General features: G+C 39.4%; 2 protein-coding genes across 2 annotated transcripts; one reads left to right on the forward strand and one right to left on the reverse strand.

Moving 5' to 3' along the window:
• The first annotated feature begins 1,522 nt into the window (after positions 1-1,522).
• On the forward strand, positions 1,523-8,205 carry cd63 (CD63 molecule). The gene is made up of 8 exons (XM_084552511.1): positions 1,523-1,660; positions 2,360-2,445; positions 6,227-6,415; positions 6,535-6,609; positions 6,702-6,800; positions 7,008-7,151; positions 7,361-7,444; positions 7,776-8,205. Exons 2-8 carry the CDS (start codon positions 2,380-2,382, stop codon positions 7,839-7,841), a joined length of 723 nt encoding a protein of 240 aa, XP_084408637.1. The 5' UTR covers positions 1,523-1,660; positions 2,360-2,379; the 3' UTR covers positions 7,842-8,205.
• A 124-nt stretch (positions 8,206-8,329) lies between these two features.
• Positions 8,330-14,537, reverse strand: letmd1 (LETM1 domain containing 1). The gene is made up of 9 exons (XM_084552510.1): positions 14,265-14,537; positions 13,806-13,960; positions 12,345-12,460; positions 11,221-11,303; positions 10,934-11,120; positions 10,306-10,407; positions 10,065-10,217; positions 9,846-9,942; positions 8,330-9,631 (listed from the first exon to the last, which is right to left on the reverse strand). Exons 1-9 carry the CDS (start codon positions 14,378-14,380, stop codon positions 9,555-9,557), a joined length of 1,086 nt encoding a protein of 361 aa, XP_084408636.1. The 5' UTR covers positions 14,381-14,537; the 3' UTR covers positions 8,330-9,554.
• Between the last annotated feature and the right edge of the window lie 1,241 nt (positions 14,538-15,778).

Here is a 15,778-nt window from a genome sequence, read left to right on the forward strand (position 1 = left end):
GTTTGGTGCAGATTGACATGTTTTGACAAAAATATGCTGGATTGCCATGAAATGGGCTACAGTCTTTGATGTTCACTGCGGGGTGAATTGCAACATAATACTTGATTATCATTATCACTTTTGAGCATGTTCATGATCTGATGTTAGCATTTTGCTCAACATATCACTTCCTCACAAAGCTTCTAGTATACTCTTGTTACACACTGAGCAGCTGCACTGATCTCCTGGCCTACGTGGTGTAGTAGCACTGCTTTTGGCCAAATGGCTGAAGCACGTGATGCTGCATTTCACTTGTTATCACAAAGACAGCTTTCAATTCTGCCTGCAGAAGTAATGCTGTCAGAGGTGGTGCATGAACAGTCAGAGTCAGAGAGCAGTGAAGGTTAAACAGAGCACTTCTGCAAAATATGCAACACTGTAACCTGCAACACTCATGCACTGTGTGCTAATAAACCACCCAGATTAAAACGCCACGTCAGAAGCAGGTCAAACTGATATTATCGGTTTGCTCAGGCATGTGGGCCACTCAAGTGTTTATCTTTTGATACATTTGTGAGCAAGTGCACAGGTTACAAAAGGGCGAATAACTTTAACCATTCATTCATTCATTCATCTTCTGTAACTGCTTGGGGGAGGGGGGGGGGGGGGGGGGGGGGGGGGCTGCAGCCTATCCCAGTTTGAGCTAATTTAAAATAGATCCGAGGTTTTGTCGTCACAGTATAGTTTGAATTCCCTGATATTGCTCAAAGAGACAGTTACAACATTGCACAGTCTTAAGAATGTTACTCACTGTTTAAAATGAGTCACGTCCTCGCTGTGCAACGTCATTTGAATGACTATAATAGTAATTGTTCTTTTTCAAGGCATGAGTGTAAGGGAGGAAAAGATGGAGATAATCTGGTGTACTGTGTCACTTTGAGTACAGAATATACATGGCAGAGACATTATATGCACAAAAATCCAAAAGCCAACCAGTAGTCTTGTGTCTGGGACTCTAATTTACTTAATTAATGGGGACAGTTTCAATTAATAAAAGGATCAGGGCCTCATTTCTCTATAACCAAACCCCAAATGTGTTCTTTCCAGTGCTTTACAACTCATCTATTTTGTTGGCCTTTCATAAAGCTTTGACTTATAAACATTCATATGGGTGTCTAATTCCCGAAAAGAGGCACCTAAATTCCTAAACAAAGTTAGCACAAACTGACAGATAGATATTGAAGTGGTGAGAAACAAAAGTCCACTCAACTCAAGTTTTGTTATACAAACTGAATTTAAACTAAATCAATAATAATCAATAGAGGTGTTGATAAAATGTACTGGAAAAAACAGTGTAGCAACGTGGCTTAATTGAGAAAAGTTAAGTTAAATACTTTTAATACTACTAATAATACTACTAATAACAATATTGTTTTTTTTTGTTTTTGTTTTTTTTTGTCCCAACTGGCAGTTTTTGAAAATTGCCTAAATTTATGAGGTAGGTCAGGAGTGATGCTAACGAGGATCCCTGAAGGCAACGGCAGTAGAAGAAGAAGAAGAAGAGGAGGTGCAGAGCAGAGCAGCAGGAAGGAGGAGTACAAACGGCACAACTTAGTCTGAAGCTTCAACATATAGTCGTCTTCGCCCCTTGTCGCAAGATTGAAAGGACGCACTTGTAAAGGTAGGCAATAGTAATAAATAACGAAATAGCTGACTTTTTTCCGTCGTTGTGCCAAAACTTTTTCCGTCCGTCAACTTCTTTTTTTAGAACGGGCCGTTTAACGGTTACGATGTATTTCTCCGCAAAAAAGTATGTCGTCAGTTTGAAGCTGTTGTTTATTTGGTTGTTATTTTAGTCAGGCCCGCAACTTAAACAGCTTATCCGTTTGTATTTATGTACGGCTAACGTAGTTGTCGAGATAAATTCAATAATTTGTTTTTAGATGATTCAATTTGGCCTGCGACAAAGACCGGTACTGTTGCTAACGGTGATTAACGGTCCGGGACGGAGCCGGACAGGCGACACCTTTAATCCCTTTATTAAACGGTTTTTATTCACTTTAACCTGTTCTTGGTGGACGAATGGACCGCTTCTCTTTTTCGATGGCCTTCTATGAACTTAATGTGCATAAATGTGGAGTGTGAAATACGGTTAATTGTTTAACGGAGGAAATGTTCGTTTCACAAGTTGTCTCGAGGCCGTTTGTAACCTAGAGAGTGTGTCAATAAGTTTCCTCTTAAAAATGACTCCTGCTCCACAGCGCTGCTGCTCACTTTACAGCTCACGTATTAAGTCTTGAAACAGGGAAAGGTATGCAACAAACGCCTTGTTTACTTTTCTTTTTTTTTCTCCTTCTTTTTTTTTATTTTTTTATTACAGGAACTTGATCAACAGCAGCCATGGGTGTGGAAGGGGGAATGAAATGTGTCAAGTATCTCGTATTCTTTTTCAACTTCCTTTTCTGGGTGAGTAGAAGCAAACCAATTCTTTTTAAATGTTTGCTGTAATCATGCTGCAGTGTGGTGGTGGAAAGCACCTAAAACCTGGAAAGCAGAGAGAGGTTGTGGGGGCCACAGTTGAAGCAACATGAAGGCCACAGAGCAGGTTATGTCGTATCAGGATAACTCAGTGTATCATTCTGGCAGAAATATTTTCACAGCTGATCTTGTTTTGGTGGCATTCCCCCTGTTTTCCAGCCGCATGACTGAGCATGAAATATCTCTCTTTAAGGTGTAGCATACATGTAGTCATCTGTAAAATCAGCTGATGGACACACGCACACACACACACACACACACACACACACAGTTACGCAGTTGTTGGATTCGTCCTTTAGCCTTGCAGACAGGCATTTATTGTTTCTTTATTATCACAATAATGAAATCCTGGATTAAGCGAAGGGTTTCCTGGGTGGACCTTGTTTGCAGGTTTTTCACTGCGTGTTCAGAGGTGACAATGACGGCTTGTGAATCTTGTGATCAGAGCGTAACGGCATCATGTGACTCGTCCAGATTAACCATTTTTTTTCTCCACGGACACGGTGCCGCTCAAAGCTTTGAGCAGTGAACTCTTGAGTAACAGGAGGAAGTCAAGAGTCAAGAGGCTATTTGGCATTCATAAACAGTACACAACACAAGGAAGTGTCACTTTGTAGCGCACAACACTTACTTATCCCAGTAATGTATTTGTATCATTAATTAAACCCATAAAGACATATTTTATGCGGTGATTACATTGTCGTTCACTATCTGCGTTTATACCTTGTGAGTCCCTTGAGGAGGAGTTATAGTTGTTGACAGGCATCAAAAACATTTATCAACGATCTCTCATAACTTGTGGAGCCATTATTTTCACCATTGATAGTAACATCAATAAATCATTTTAAGTAGTATCCAATTATGTGATACATGTTTAAAAGACAGTAGTAGTAATGTAGTTGTTATTGATGCTCCTGCTGCGAAGCATGCCGAACACATGTTACTGTTTTCATTTGATTAGTTTAGAAATTGTCCCTTGTACTTTCCCAAAGATGTTGAGGTTGAGGATATTCACAAAACCAAAACACAGATAGCAAATATCTGCTATTTTTGCAGTAATCGCATTACTGATTGCTATCCAGGTACTAATGGGTAATTTTTGAACATCACGAAACAATTTAGCTGTGTCCGAAGTCACCCCTTCGGCAGTAGATGCTCGGTAGTTCCCTGAGTAAAGAGCAGCTTGCATTGTTGATTGGTTCCACAAAATTGTGAACATGATTGGGCTCTGCTTTCCATTGTGTTATTTTTTGAGAGCAGTGTGTAGTGAATACTTTAACACAATAAGAATTCAGACTCATACATAAAAGGGAGATAGTGAATGTGATTTAAGTCAAATGTCTGCTTTTATCCTACTGGTATATTTTAAACTACTGTTCTGGCATTTATGTGACCTTCATCATTGTTTGCCTGCTCGCTTCATTCCTTTTATGTTTTTCTGCGTAACCCATTAGCCGCCTATTTGACTCTGGCTCAAATATTTACACTGGTGGTGCCAACAAGGAGAGGTCTTCAGCTACAGCCAGGGCTTAACACAACAACCTTGTTTTATAATGTGTCATATGACAGCTGTAGCAGGGTTTTCTGTGCTGACGAACAAGTGTCTGCTAATCCAAGTTTAAATGTCCCAAAAATAGGGAAACAATAAAGAGTGGTGAGACCAGTTCGGTCTGGAGCTATTAGTCCTGGGGCTTTTTTCCCTTTGTTTATGTTGCTACACCACTTTTTAATATAACTTTAAAAAATTGCAGTCGAGAATTGACACAGAGTAAATACAGGAAGAAAGACTGACACTTGTCACTGAACCTTCTGTAATAATGTGAACGTTTCTACTATGTCTTGTGTTCTGTGCTTCCTGTACAGGTGTGTTTATTTTTAGACTGTGTAGTAAGTGCTATAACAACTGTGACTTACAGTTAACACATTAAAAGCTTCCAATTAGAATTACGTTTATTGTCATTGCACAGCAAAAAAAAACAGCACACGAACTTTGCTTGTGCAGCCTCTAAAACAATACGATCACTCACACATTCATGCCACATACACGTACACACCTGTACATAGGTCTGTAAATAGTTGAGAGCCTCAGAGGTAAAAATAATCACAAATTAGAAAACACATTCTTCCTCATTGTTGTGATTAAGAACTGTTAAAATGATGCAGTTGTTCTGGCCAAGGTGGTGGTGATGGTGGCGGACCCGCGCTGAGGCAGTGGGTCCTGAAAATATCGTCCAGTCGAGAGATTTTTTTCGGCAGTTCTTTGATTTGAGAGATTTCTTGTCAGCTACAGCCAGTGTTTCCATATATTTACAGGTTCTCTTAGTCTCCTATGAATCATTTTGGATTTTTAACTGTTTATTAAAGACAACACTTCATGGCTATTTAATCCTCTGGTTATTATCTGGGTCACTCATTAAATCTATGAAATGTTAATAACGGCCACAAAAACGTCCCAGAGTGTGATGTCTTCAAATTCCTTAATTTGTCCAGCCAAGAGTTCAGAAGTCATACAGAAGTCATATACAGCTTAATAATGAAGTAATTCAAATCTAATAATTGAGAAGCTAAAACCAGCGTCTGGGACTTTTGCTTGAAAAATATCAAATAACCCTTTCTTCATTTTCTTTTGGTTGATTAATAATTTCAGGTCTAATTTGAGTACCTGTGAGTCGACACGTGCACCGGGAAAATTATATATTTATATTCTATATTTTTTATTTTTGTTGCAACATGTAGATGTCTAAGCTTAAGCTATTACCTTATCCCACCACATGCATCATCATTTAAGTGTCTATTGTAACTCATACTTTAGTATCCTCTCAGTTGTGATAAGACACAGAGTGATTGTTCACATTGCAGTGCATTGTACATATTGCAGACAAAACGTACTTTCACTTTTATAACTTGTTGAGATGAGGAGAGATTTTCATGAGAACTTAAACACTCAAGTTTGACGCTTAGTGTTTCTCGTGCGGTTGGAGTTTATCCATGAAGGCCTTAAATTATTATCATCATTATTGTTGTTGTTTTTTGTTATTATTTAAGTCTGAAGAATTTAGTTTAACACAATAGTTGACTCATGTGGACACTCCTCCTTGTTGAACTACAGTGAAGGCATAGGAAACTGGTGTTCCCTTCTCTGGTGTTTGTTCAAGAGCTGGTTGATTCCAGCTGATCGTGGTCAAACCTTTCATCCACACGACGACGTCTGTAGAGACAAAGACCTAATAACCTGCTCTTGTGACTCCACCCGGAACAATGACACATGAACATCACAGTTGATCCTTTTACAGCCGAAGCATGTTGCAACTTCTGTTTAGAGTCCGCGCTATTTTAAGAAAAGACATCGTAATGGTTGCAAAACTATAGTATACAACTATTTAGTAGAGACATTAATAGATGAATCCTACTGACTTTGGGAATGTCCTGGCCCTTCACTTAGAAAGAAATTAAATGTGGACATTTTTATAAGGGCAATTCATACCATGTGAACATACAGCCAAAAACATACATTGATGTATCTACTGTATCAGCACAGCAGGATGTGTTAATGGGAATTAAAAGACTACTTTTGTTTGCTTCCACGTCAAATAATGAAATTGCACACTGCATGATCATCAAGGTTCAGACCAAAGAAATATATTACATGAAACGAGCAGAGACGGTCCCATGAATTCCACCCTAACGAAATCTCTTCCTGTTCCTACAGTTATGTGGCCTGGCATTGATTATTGTGGGGATCGTGGTTCAGATGTCTCTGCACAACACCTTTATGATCCATGATGTGTCATCCTCTGGAGCCCCCATTGTCATCATCACAGTCGGTGTGGTGATTTTCTTCATCGCCTTCTTCGGTTGCTGTGGAGCCTGGAAAGAAAACTACTGCATGGTCACCATGGTAATTCATACAGCAGGATAGTCTGTTAAACCAGAATATAACAAAAATATGACAGAATTTTTTATGTAGAATTTGTTGGTACCAATTAATGAGTACTCCATGAACTCTCTTTCCCTTAGTTCGCTGTCCTTCTCTCATTGATCATCATTGTTGAGATTGCTGCAGCGATCGCTGGATACATCTACAGGAACCAAGTGAGTGTACAATTTCACAGTTTTGTGTGTTAAGTAAGGAGCTGTAGAAGGCGTGTTTTAACTTTGGCTGCTATGATGTGTGTCCCTTTTAGATCTCCACTATCGTCCAGGACAGTCTCACTGAAATGATTACTACTTACAAAAATGCCTCAGACGATTTCAGAGACTCTGTGGATAAGATGCAGCAGGGTGTAAGTTCAATGTAAACTGTCCTACTCACTGTTTACTTAGCCTGACAACACCTTCTCACAACACTGCTGCATCCTGTTGGTCTGTCCTGCATGACACAACATTATTTCTTCTTGCAGTGTTGATCTATTTACTTAACGTGAAACTTTATAACTGGCAATTGCATAACAAATGTTTTGTATTTCACTTGTATATTTATTTATTTCCAGCTGAAATGCTGTGGTGTGAACAGCTCTGCCGACTGGATAGGCTTCGCACCTGATGGTAACACAGTGCCTGACTCATGCTGCTTGAATGTCACTAAAGACTGCGGAAAAGATGCCATGAGAGACGCCTCCAAAGTGTACACAGAGGTAAGCTCCTATTGGTTTATGCTTGCAAAGTCGTAAGATTTGGTAAATGTTACGTACCTATTAAAGCAAATAATGTATAGACATATGACTCAGATGCAGTAATAATGTTACGTTACGGCACGTAGACACATTTAGACACATATTTGTGTTACTGAATTTCCCACAGGATAAATAACGTAAAGCTCACTGTTCTGTTTTTGTTGCTCTAGGGTTGTCAAGATTTGGTGGTGGAAGTGCTGAAGAAAAACCTCTTGTGGGTGATAGTGGCAGCTCTCGTTATTGCGTTCCTTCAGGTATGTAACCGCAGTAAACAGAAGCATTAGTAAACACATCCAACAGTAACATCTGACCAGACTTTATCACTTTGGATTCCTGAGTAGTTCAGTTTTACTTAGCACACTTACAACCAGACTTAATAGTCTTCAAGTGGTTTTGTGTTGATCATTAATTTTGTCATGTAAAACAAATTGTCATCTGTTTCATTACATTTTATTGACACATCTGGTGGTTTCATCTTTGGAAGGTACCACGGGACATAAATAATTATAAAAATGTTATATGTACGTCAGTCCATTTTATTGAAGGTAGAAGGACTAAAGCCAGTATTCTTTCTCTTTCTTCCAGATAATGGGCATCGTGTTCGCTTGCATGTTGATGAGAGGCATCCGGAGTGGCTACGAGGTCATGTGATCATACCTGCTTAGGAGCTGGCTCAAGCCACACTTATTTGGAGCTTCATTTGGAATCTTTTATTTTGTTCATCTTATACTTGCCATTTAATGCACAAAACAGTATATTCCTCCCTTACATTGATTTTAGATTTTAATAGGTTAACAATATTTCTGCTTTAATGCTGTACGTGCATAGGAACGGGAAATGGTAGAAGTCTTTAATGTTCAGAGTAGTGTCAGTGTTTGTTCTTGGTTCTGAGGAATTCTAATATCTCATATATAGCTTGTTCTGTTCGAGACCTTGGATCTGTTTTGGTGTTGATTTTTTCCCCCACAGTTTGTGTTTTTTCCAGTCTCTGTTTTTATTAAAGACTTTCAGTTAATCAGTCTGCTGTAAAGTCAAACAAGAAGAATGAATGCACCATCAAGGTATTTATTTTATTTCAGACATAGTTCATAACAGCGCATACAATATTGGCACAAGAACACAACAATCAGAACCTGTCAAGCAAATAATATCTTATAGTTAAAAAAAGATTCATAAACGGAACATACATTTTGCATACTATTTCAGATGCATTGTGCCAGTTTTTGCGATAGGGACAGGAAACAAATGACATGTCCGATTTCATACAATTTGTTACAACACAACCGCACAAAGAGTGTGCAGTTCCTCTTTGTACTGTGACCCAGAAATAGGCAAAAGGCTTCAATTAAAGTTTGTGTTCTTAGCAGGATCAGTTCATGTAAATTTAAGCTTCCTAAGCAAGAAAACATTAAGTAAACAAAGTGCCACCACAACGCTTGTCATGGACTTTATAACTGCTGTTCTGCAGCCTAAAAGGTTTATGAAGATAATATTCATCCACAGTAAGAGGTTCAGCTTATCATCACACACACAAACCTGAACGTCTTCATAGCCGAGTCATCCCTTTCGGCCCCCCCCAATCTGTTTAGGATTCATGAACGTATTTTCCCTGAAGAGGTGCTTTCATGTAAACCAAACCATGTCGACTCTCTAGTCTTCCAAGTTTCCTACAACTCTGTCATGACCAGCGTTACTCAAGGTAAAAAAAAAATAAGTAAAAGCAGAGCACAAAGTGAGGTAACGACATGGCATGAGAAATAACTACATGTTTGATGTGAACATGTAAAATTATTAACATGCCCACATAAAAGCTTTCTTATGTGTAGTTTAATGAATGGAATGGTTCCTCAAGCTAAGTGTGAACAGGCCACTAAGTACCTCTGAGCCTTTAACAATATCCTCTTTGTTTCCCAGCTTGTCTTTGTACTTGAGTATTTATGCGTTTTAGCTTAGATGGGAGCAGAAGAATGTCTGCACCTCGGTGGTAACAAGCTTGAGATACAACCACAGCTTATGATATCACCTATGATGATATTTACCACCACTTAATATAGTTAACTGCATCAATTTAACTCCCTCTTGAGAGTCCAGATTAAATAAGAACACTGAACTCTCTAATAAAGACACCATAGGTTCATACTCCCCCCCGCCCCCAACAAAATCTTTTAACTGCTTCCTGTTTGTGGTGTTCATCACTTCCCAAGTAGAGATGTTTTTTCCCTGAAATCAAAAAAAAATCTTGCCGAGAACTTTTTTTTTTTTTAAATGTTTTTTCCTTTACAAAAAAGGAGATGCTGACAACTCTTAGGAAGTTTTGCCATCCAGTGCACGAAAGAGACCATAATCTCAGAAGCAGGCTTCCTGTCAGCGGCCTCTGAGACTGTATGGGTAGTTTGCAGAGAGAAATACCATGCTGTGCAGTAGCAGTGACACCTCTGATTCTGCACAAAATAAAGGAGGACAACATTAAATATTAGACAAAACACACAAGCCAGTAAGGAATAGTCCAACATATTTATAGAAGCATTCATTTGTAAGACACAACTACTACTAACAAAACTGGTTCAAGACAAGAATATATAGTACATTCATTAAGCTGTTTATTCTGTGTTGAATGAACAGCAGACACATAACTATATATTCAAATAAAAATACCTTTCAGTGCAGAGGAGATCTGGAGCCACCGCGACAACCACTCACGACACTGGTTGATGCCAAGAACGTCAGAATTAAGCCCCCTCACATAACAAGCCTGAAAACGAAGCAAGAAAATGTTAGTATTTATAGCACAGCTGACAGAGTAATGCATAGTGATGTCATGGGGGAAAAAAAAACACATTCATGGCTGGTGATGATGAAAAGTTGTGGTCTGACCTGTTTAAGTTCAGATTCAGTCAGCTGGTGAGGCCCCAGCCTCCCGAGGGCTCGGTCCAGCTGGAGCAGCTCCAAGGCGTGGCTGTTCAGCCGGCGACCGATCAGGAAGCCAGGGAGGCGAGGCGTCAGGAAGAGCAGAGAGCTGATGTGTCTCTGATTAGACACAAAGGCACATGAGCACAAATATAATCTGCTGATTAACAGAGTGACTCATGTTAACTGAGCGGAGAATTTTACTCACCATGTGATCAGTGCGCATTCTCTTTATACCCAGAGGGGGTCCAGAAAACAGGCTTCGGACAGCCAGGATTTCAGACACTTGGGGGTTTCCTCCACTTTGCACCTGAAAATACATGTAGTTGCCTTATTAAACTTATGTTAGACACAGGTTTACACTACATTTATCTGTTTAGATAGATGTACAGCTGGTCACAGATAACGTGTGAATCATGTCAGCAAATGCAACTTCGTCAAAAGTGATTTATGAAATGTCAAGGTACATAAAGTTCCTAGTTTTAAACAAATAATTTACTAAACAGGGATGTACTATTGAAGCTAGAAGTGTCTTATGGTAAGGACTCTAACAGTGTGTAAGTTGGTCGGCATCACTGTATGAAGCATGACTTTCAGATATTATACATACAGTGCCTATTAAAGGCACTGTACCTTTATAACCAAACTGGTAATTTAAGTGTGACCTTGTTTCAGACATGAATGCAAACACTGATGTGAGTTTTTTGGTCCATTTATGTTCAGGCATATGATATAGCCACAGTGCCTGACTGGCCATGACAAATAAAATGTGTGAAAGAACATACACTCAACAACTACGACACATTTTTATTGAGCAAACTGATGTATTCACTTACTTTAACACACAGGTCCTTAAGGCAACCCTGTAGGGAACCATTTTTGACTTGGTGGCTCGTATGCTCGAGCCCTTTGAGCACTGGCCAGTGGTGCTGAGCCCTGAGGGAATGGTACACACCCCGAAACTCCACATGCTGCCTTGGAGTCCAGAAATGAGGGATCAGGATCTGACGGGGGAAGAAGTACCTAGTGGTGATGTTAGCAGAGAGGAGCTGTGAGTGATGGGAATACTGTATAAGAATAATTTCTTTCATAAACATGAATCAAAACAGTTGTTTCAACTCACATCAAGACAAAAACCAGGTAGTTGGCAAAGGGTGGGATAGATATCATAACCAACGGGACGGCCTTGATCATGTTTCTGCGAAACTGTGAAACACACATTAAGTGAGTGACACTACTCTGAGATAATAAACAGCCTTTTAGTGAAACAATGAAACAACTACGCATGCACAAGGATGTCACTAATGATTGTACCAAATCTGATCCAACCAATATTTAAAATATCTGTGGTGATTGTCTTCCTCATCATGAGACACACTTTGAATAATTTAAAAAATACTAAAGGGCCTGGATAGATATGTGTAGTAGTTTTAACTGCTCAACAAAGTGTTTTTTTTTTGTTTTTTGTTTTGTTTTTTAAAATAGTGTCAATAATAATACAATCTGTCTCAAGACACATTACAGGACCCAGCCTGAAACTAAGCACTAAGGTAATGGTGGCAAGAAAAACTGCTTGAGGCCAGCCGGGTAGAGACAGAAAAAGAGTGAGGCGTGTCGACCCAGATGTGCTGACTTATGCTTTACCAGACAAAACCGATTTCATTGCCAAAAGCAAAAACTATTTTTTGTCTGCAACGTTTTATTGGTGGACCTTCCAGAGTCTGAGTGGCTACACCTCTGAGTCTGACACATTCCCCACATGCATTTTTATTATGGATGACTAATAATATATAATAATAATTTATAATACGTGAATGAAGCACCTGCAAAATATATATTTGATCTTATTACAAATTGTCTCATAAAACAGATGTGTTTCTGAATACTGAGCTGTAAATGTTTGGCACGGTGAAGAATTATTATACTCTAATAAATCTGCCCTTTCCCATCTGTGCAATAAAATCTCCTGGTCAGATGACAGGTCACAGCTGAATTACTTCAGCTGGCTCCTTTCAGCCTGAAGGAGCAACTGTTCCACTCTGAGCTCCCTACTAATGTCTGGGTTCTTGTCCACAGACTCTATAAAAGAGACTCATTCCAGCCATCGTTCTCTCTGCCACTGCCCAAACCTCAGACGTTGCTTTGAAGCTCAGATTTTTCTTTTTTTTTTTTAAACCACATTCAGTCTTTCAAGTATCCTGTTGTTTGTGATAACTGTGGTGAAGCTCAATCAGTAAACAGACCCACCTGTCTAAGTTTCTCCATCTCTCTGTAGGGCAAATCCTGATACTTTACCCCTTCAGAAAACATTTTTGTTTTTATCCTCCTCACTTCTTTGGCGTCTTGAAACAGTAGCTTGAATCCTGGAATGAGTCAATATCAATAATATTAAATGTTAAAAAAAAAAAGTAAACTCAGAAGCTAAATATGTAAGTGTACGTTTCTGGCTGTAATGAATGATCACTTTATTATGGTACACCTGTAAACTATGAAGTAATCTAATACAACTGTTCCACCAAAGTCTACGGTGTACATAAAGTGTACAGTTGTAATACCGATAGTTTGCCTTCAGGCATGTACAGGGGCCTCTCAGAATCCACGTACCTCTGAGAGGCCCAACTTGTATTTTCTAAGTAGTTTTTTGTGGATGTAGTGGAAGACATTTTGTTTTCACTTTCACTTTGGTGACTCGCTGCAGGACATGTATTGTACATGCAGTATTTGTCTGGAATTCAGTTGAACCCATTCTTTTTTTCTTCTGTCAAATGTTTCCTGTGCCTCTGGCTGGCACACATCACCAACCAAACTGGATTTCTATTCCCATGCTTAAAAGTTAGCAAACAGGGGGATCATAGAGTACAGTAGGGACAAGTTCATAACATAAACAGGGACACTACATTTAAACTAATTTTAAAGTCTGTTTGCTGTACAGGTTGTTTCAAAAGATAATGTGTAATTTAAGCAGATTTTAGCTTTCAAATGTAATGCAGATTAGTTAGCTCACTACGACCTCAATAATAAACATATAACGGAATTTGCACATTTTTGACAATGTCACCAAATACTGGACGTCCTAAACTCCTTGGAGCTGCTGTGTTTAATTGCAATAAGCTGTTCAGGTGAAGCAAAAAGGTCTCCACTGAGTGCAGGCGTCAAGTCAAATCTGACAAATGGACACTAGTAGCCTGGATGAAAGACCAATGTCCCCACCTTCCTATTTTTTTGTAGTGTAATTCAAAATTTGGGAGGGAAACTACTTATTTTTTTTCTTATCTTATATTTGCAGCAGATTCAACACTCCGCGGAGGCACAGTCACTTTGACCATCTCATAAAAGTTCTATCCCGATTGATATTTCGGGGAACGTAAATACATATCAGATAATTATATATGGCATCCAGGTAAGTTGGAATCTCTGATCAGAACGATTTTTATGGGGTTTAAAATTATTGTTGATTTAAACATAGCCACGTAGTACATGCATATTAGTGTCGTGGAGTTGGGGATATTTATGTCTGTGTCCCTTCACGTCCCTGTATACATGATTATTGAAATATCAATATGTTCTTCAGAAACCTGGATGGGGTGTTTACATACCACAGTATCCAGATACTGGCACGTACTAGTAACCCAACCCTCAGCCATAAACACTGTCCATCTGTAATGATTAACAGATACAACAGCAGAGGTAAGTTTACAATGAGCTTACCTTCCATAAAGGTGTGGTAAAGCTGGTAGAAGCGGGGAAACCGCCTCTTGAGGAAAGCTTCATACTTAGTATTTACCAACTGGAGCTTGGAGGTGACATATCGACCAATACCTCGCCTGACTTTGGTTGATGAGTAGTGTCTGCACAGGGACAGGCTGTGGGACAGCAGAGATGATATATTAATGAAATAAAATACACTTCATAACCATTTCTGAATGTATTAAAAGACACAACACTGGCTAGATGTACGCTGTACATGTACCGATGGACATGTAAGAAATGTACCTAAAATATATGTAATTTAGACATATATTGTAGAACGTTATATTTATTTCCTGATAAAGCGGATGAGCAGCTATCAAGATAGACAGCTAGCTTAGCAGGGTTAGCAATGTTCAGCACATGTGAGTTAAACAAAATTGTGGAGGACACATAAACTTTAAAGGGTTTCCGATTTACCTGGACTGATAGGACACGCAGGGAGAATAAAGGCCATGAGTTAAGCTGTTTGTCCTGAGTCCACACAGTCGGACCAAAGACAACTGACTGCACAGCCTCGCACAGGACAGCGCCATGTTTGACACGCACACCGGCCGCGCAGTTACCGTAATAACTGTTAACGTTCGGGGAAAGCTTGAAGTCGTTCAGTTACCGTAATATACCGAAGTTAATGAGAGTAAGTTTCAAAACAACATTTGTGACACCGGAGTTTTTATATCAGCACTCAAAAGATCACTCAATACATATATATATATATATAGTTGGCCATGTCATCTTGGATACTTTATCATTATAGGGGTATGTTGTAGTTGTAATATTTAATCAGTAAAGTCTCTGGAGAATCTCCTTTTTCCTTTAATTGTGTCCTTAAGAAATTGAGAGACTGTGAGACAGTGGGGCCCTCAAAAAACCCTTGCTATCCTTTGCGGGACCAAAGACACTTCGACTGAGTGTCTTTGTGGTCCAATATATATTTATTTCATTAGTTCTATTTAAATTGCAGTGCATTTAGAAGCACCTACCTTATGTCTCGGAATATAATTCCAGGTTTTAAAAAGAGTAGTTGCCCAATGAAACACGAGTTACAATTAAAATATAAACAATTAAAAAATAAACATGTATGACAGTGTAAGGATGTAGGATGATGTCCAGGGAAAGTAAAAGCAATTTCCTGGTTAAGCCTGCAGGAGGAAGCGCCTGCTCATCCGTGCGTGCTTGCCTTCAAGAGGGAGGAATGCTTCACTGATCACAGCAGAGAGAAAAGTCCATTGTTCAGGTGTTTCAGTGCCTTTGCTGCCTTTGTGGTCTTGGTCAAGAACCGTATGGGGTAGAACCGCGTGGTGTAAACTGACTTTAGGTCAGGGAACTATACAACGCACACATAGCAAATAAAACACATAGGTTTGGAGTCTGAACTTGATGGTAAAATAAACAAGTATTTGTCTGTCCGGACAGGTTTAAATTGACAGCTTGCTCTATGTTTTGGAGTTGAAAATGACACGTTATGAAACTCATGGCACTTAGTATCATGGCACTGCTTTTGTCAACACCGCTGGGCACGCTGTTGCGTTCACGGTCTGAAACACTATAGGAATTTTTCGAATCTTGCGATACAAGTTGCCCTCGGCATCTTTTCAATTCAGTTTAATTCATTTCAGTTCATTATAGTGCAGGTGGGCTGGACTACAGGCTGGGCCACTCGGGGGTTGGTTCTGGGCCGTATGTGGCTCGCAGGCCGCTAATTGAATAGGCCTGGTCTAAGCGGTTTCCTCTCATTGGTCAAACTAGTATCCCAGGGATAGTCGAAGTCTGCGCAGTACTGTCCGAGAGGGAAGCTACGTTGTCGATGACCATCCCATACTTCAGCTAGACTTACTCAAGTTTACGTTTGAAGAACGCTCTACCTAGGTAAGTTACAAAGAAATGTTGGATTATACTACGTGAGCCAATTATTGTTTTGCATCAACTAACAA

The sequence above is a fragment of the Chelon labrosus genome (genome assembly GCF_963514085.1).
Source record: "Chelon labrosus genome assembly, chromosome: 10".
In the NCBI taxonomy this organism is placed as follows: Eukaryota; Metazoa; Chordata; class Actinopteri; order Mugiliformes; family Mugilidae; genus Chelon; species Chelon labrosus.

What these genes read in the sequence shown, in the direction of transcription:
- letmd1 (XM_084552510.1), bottom strand. Translation starts at nt 14,380, where the DNA reads ATGGCGCTGTCCTGTGCGAGGCTGTGCAGTCAGTTGTCTTTGGTCCGA. An exon ending in GAATGCGCACTGATCACATG is followed by an intron (nt 10,218 to 10,305) that starts GTGAGTAAAATT and finishes GTGTCTAATCAG; the next exon opens with AGACACATCAGCTCTCTGCT. An exon ending in CTGAATCTGAACTTAAACAG is followed by an intron (nt 9,943 to 10,064) that starts GTCAGACCACAA and finishes CTTCGTTTTCAG; the next exon opens with GCTTGTTATGTGAGGGGGCT.
- cd63 (XM_084552511.1), top strand. Translation starts at nt 2,380, where the DNA reads ATGGGTGTGGAAGGGGGAATGAAATGTGTCAAGTATCTCGTATTCTTT. An exon ending in ACTACTGCATGGTCACCATG is followed by an intron (nt 6,416 to 6,534) that starts GTAATTCATACA and finishes TCTTTCCCTTAG; the next exon opens with TTCGCTGTCCTTCTCTCATT. An exon ending in CCTCCAAAGTGTACACAGAG is followed by an intron (nt 7,152 to 7,360) that starts GTAAGCTCCTAT and finishes TTGTTGCTCTAG; the next exon opens with GGTTGTCAAGATTTGGTGGT.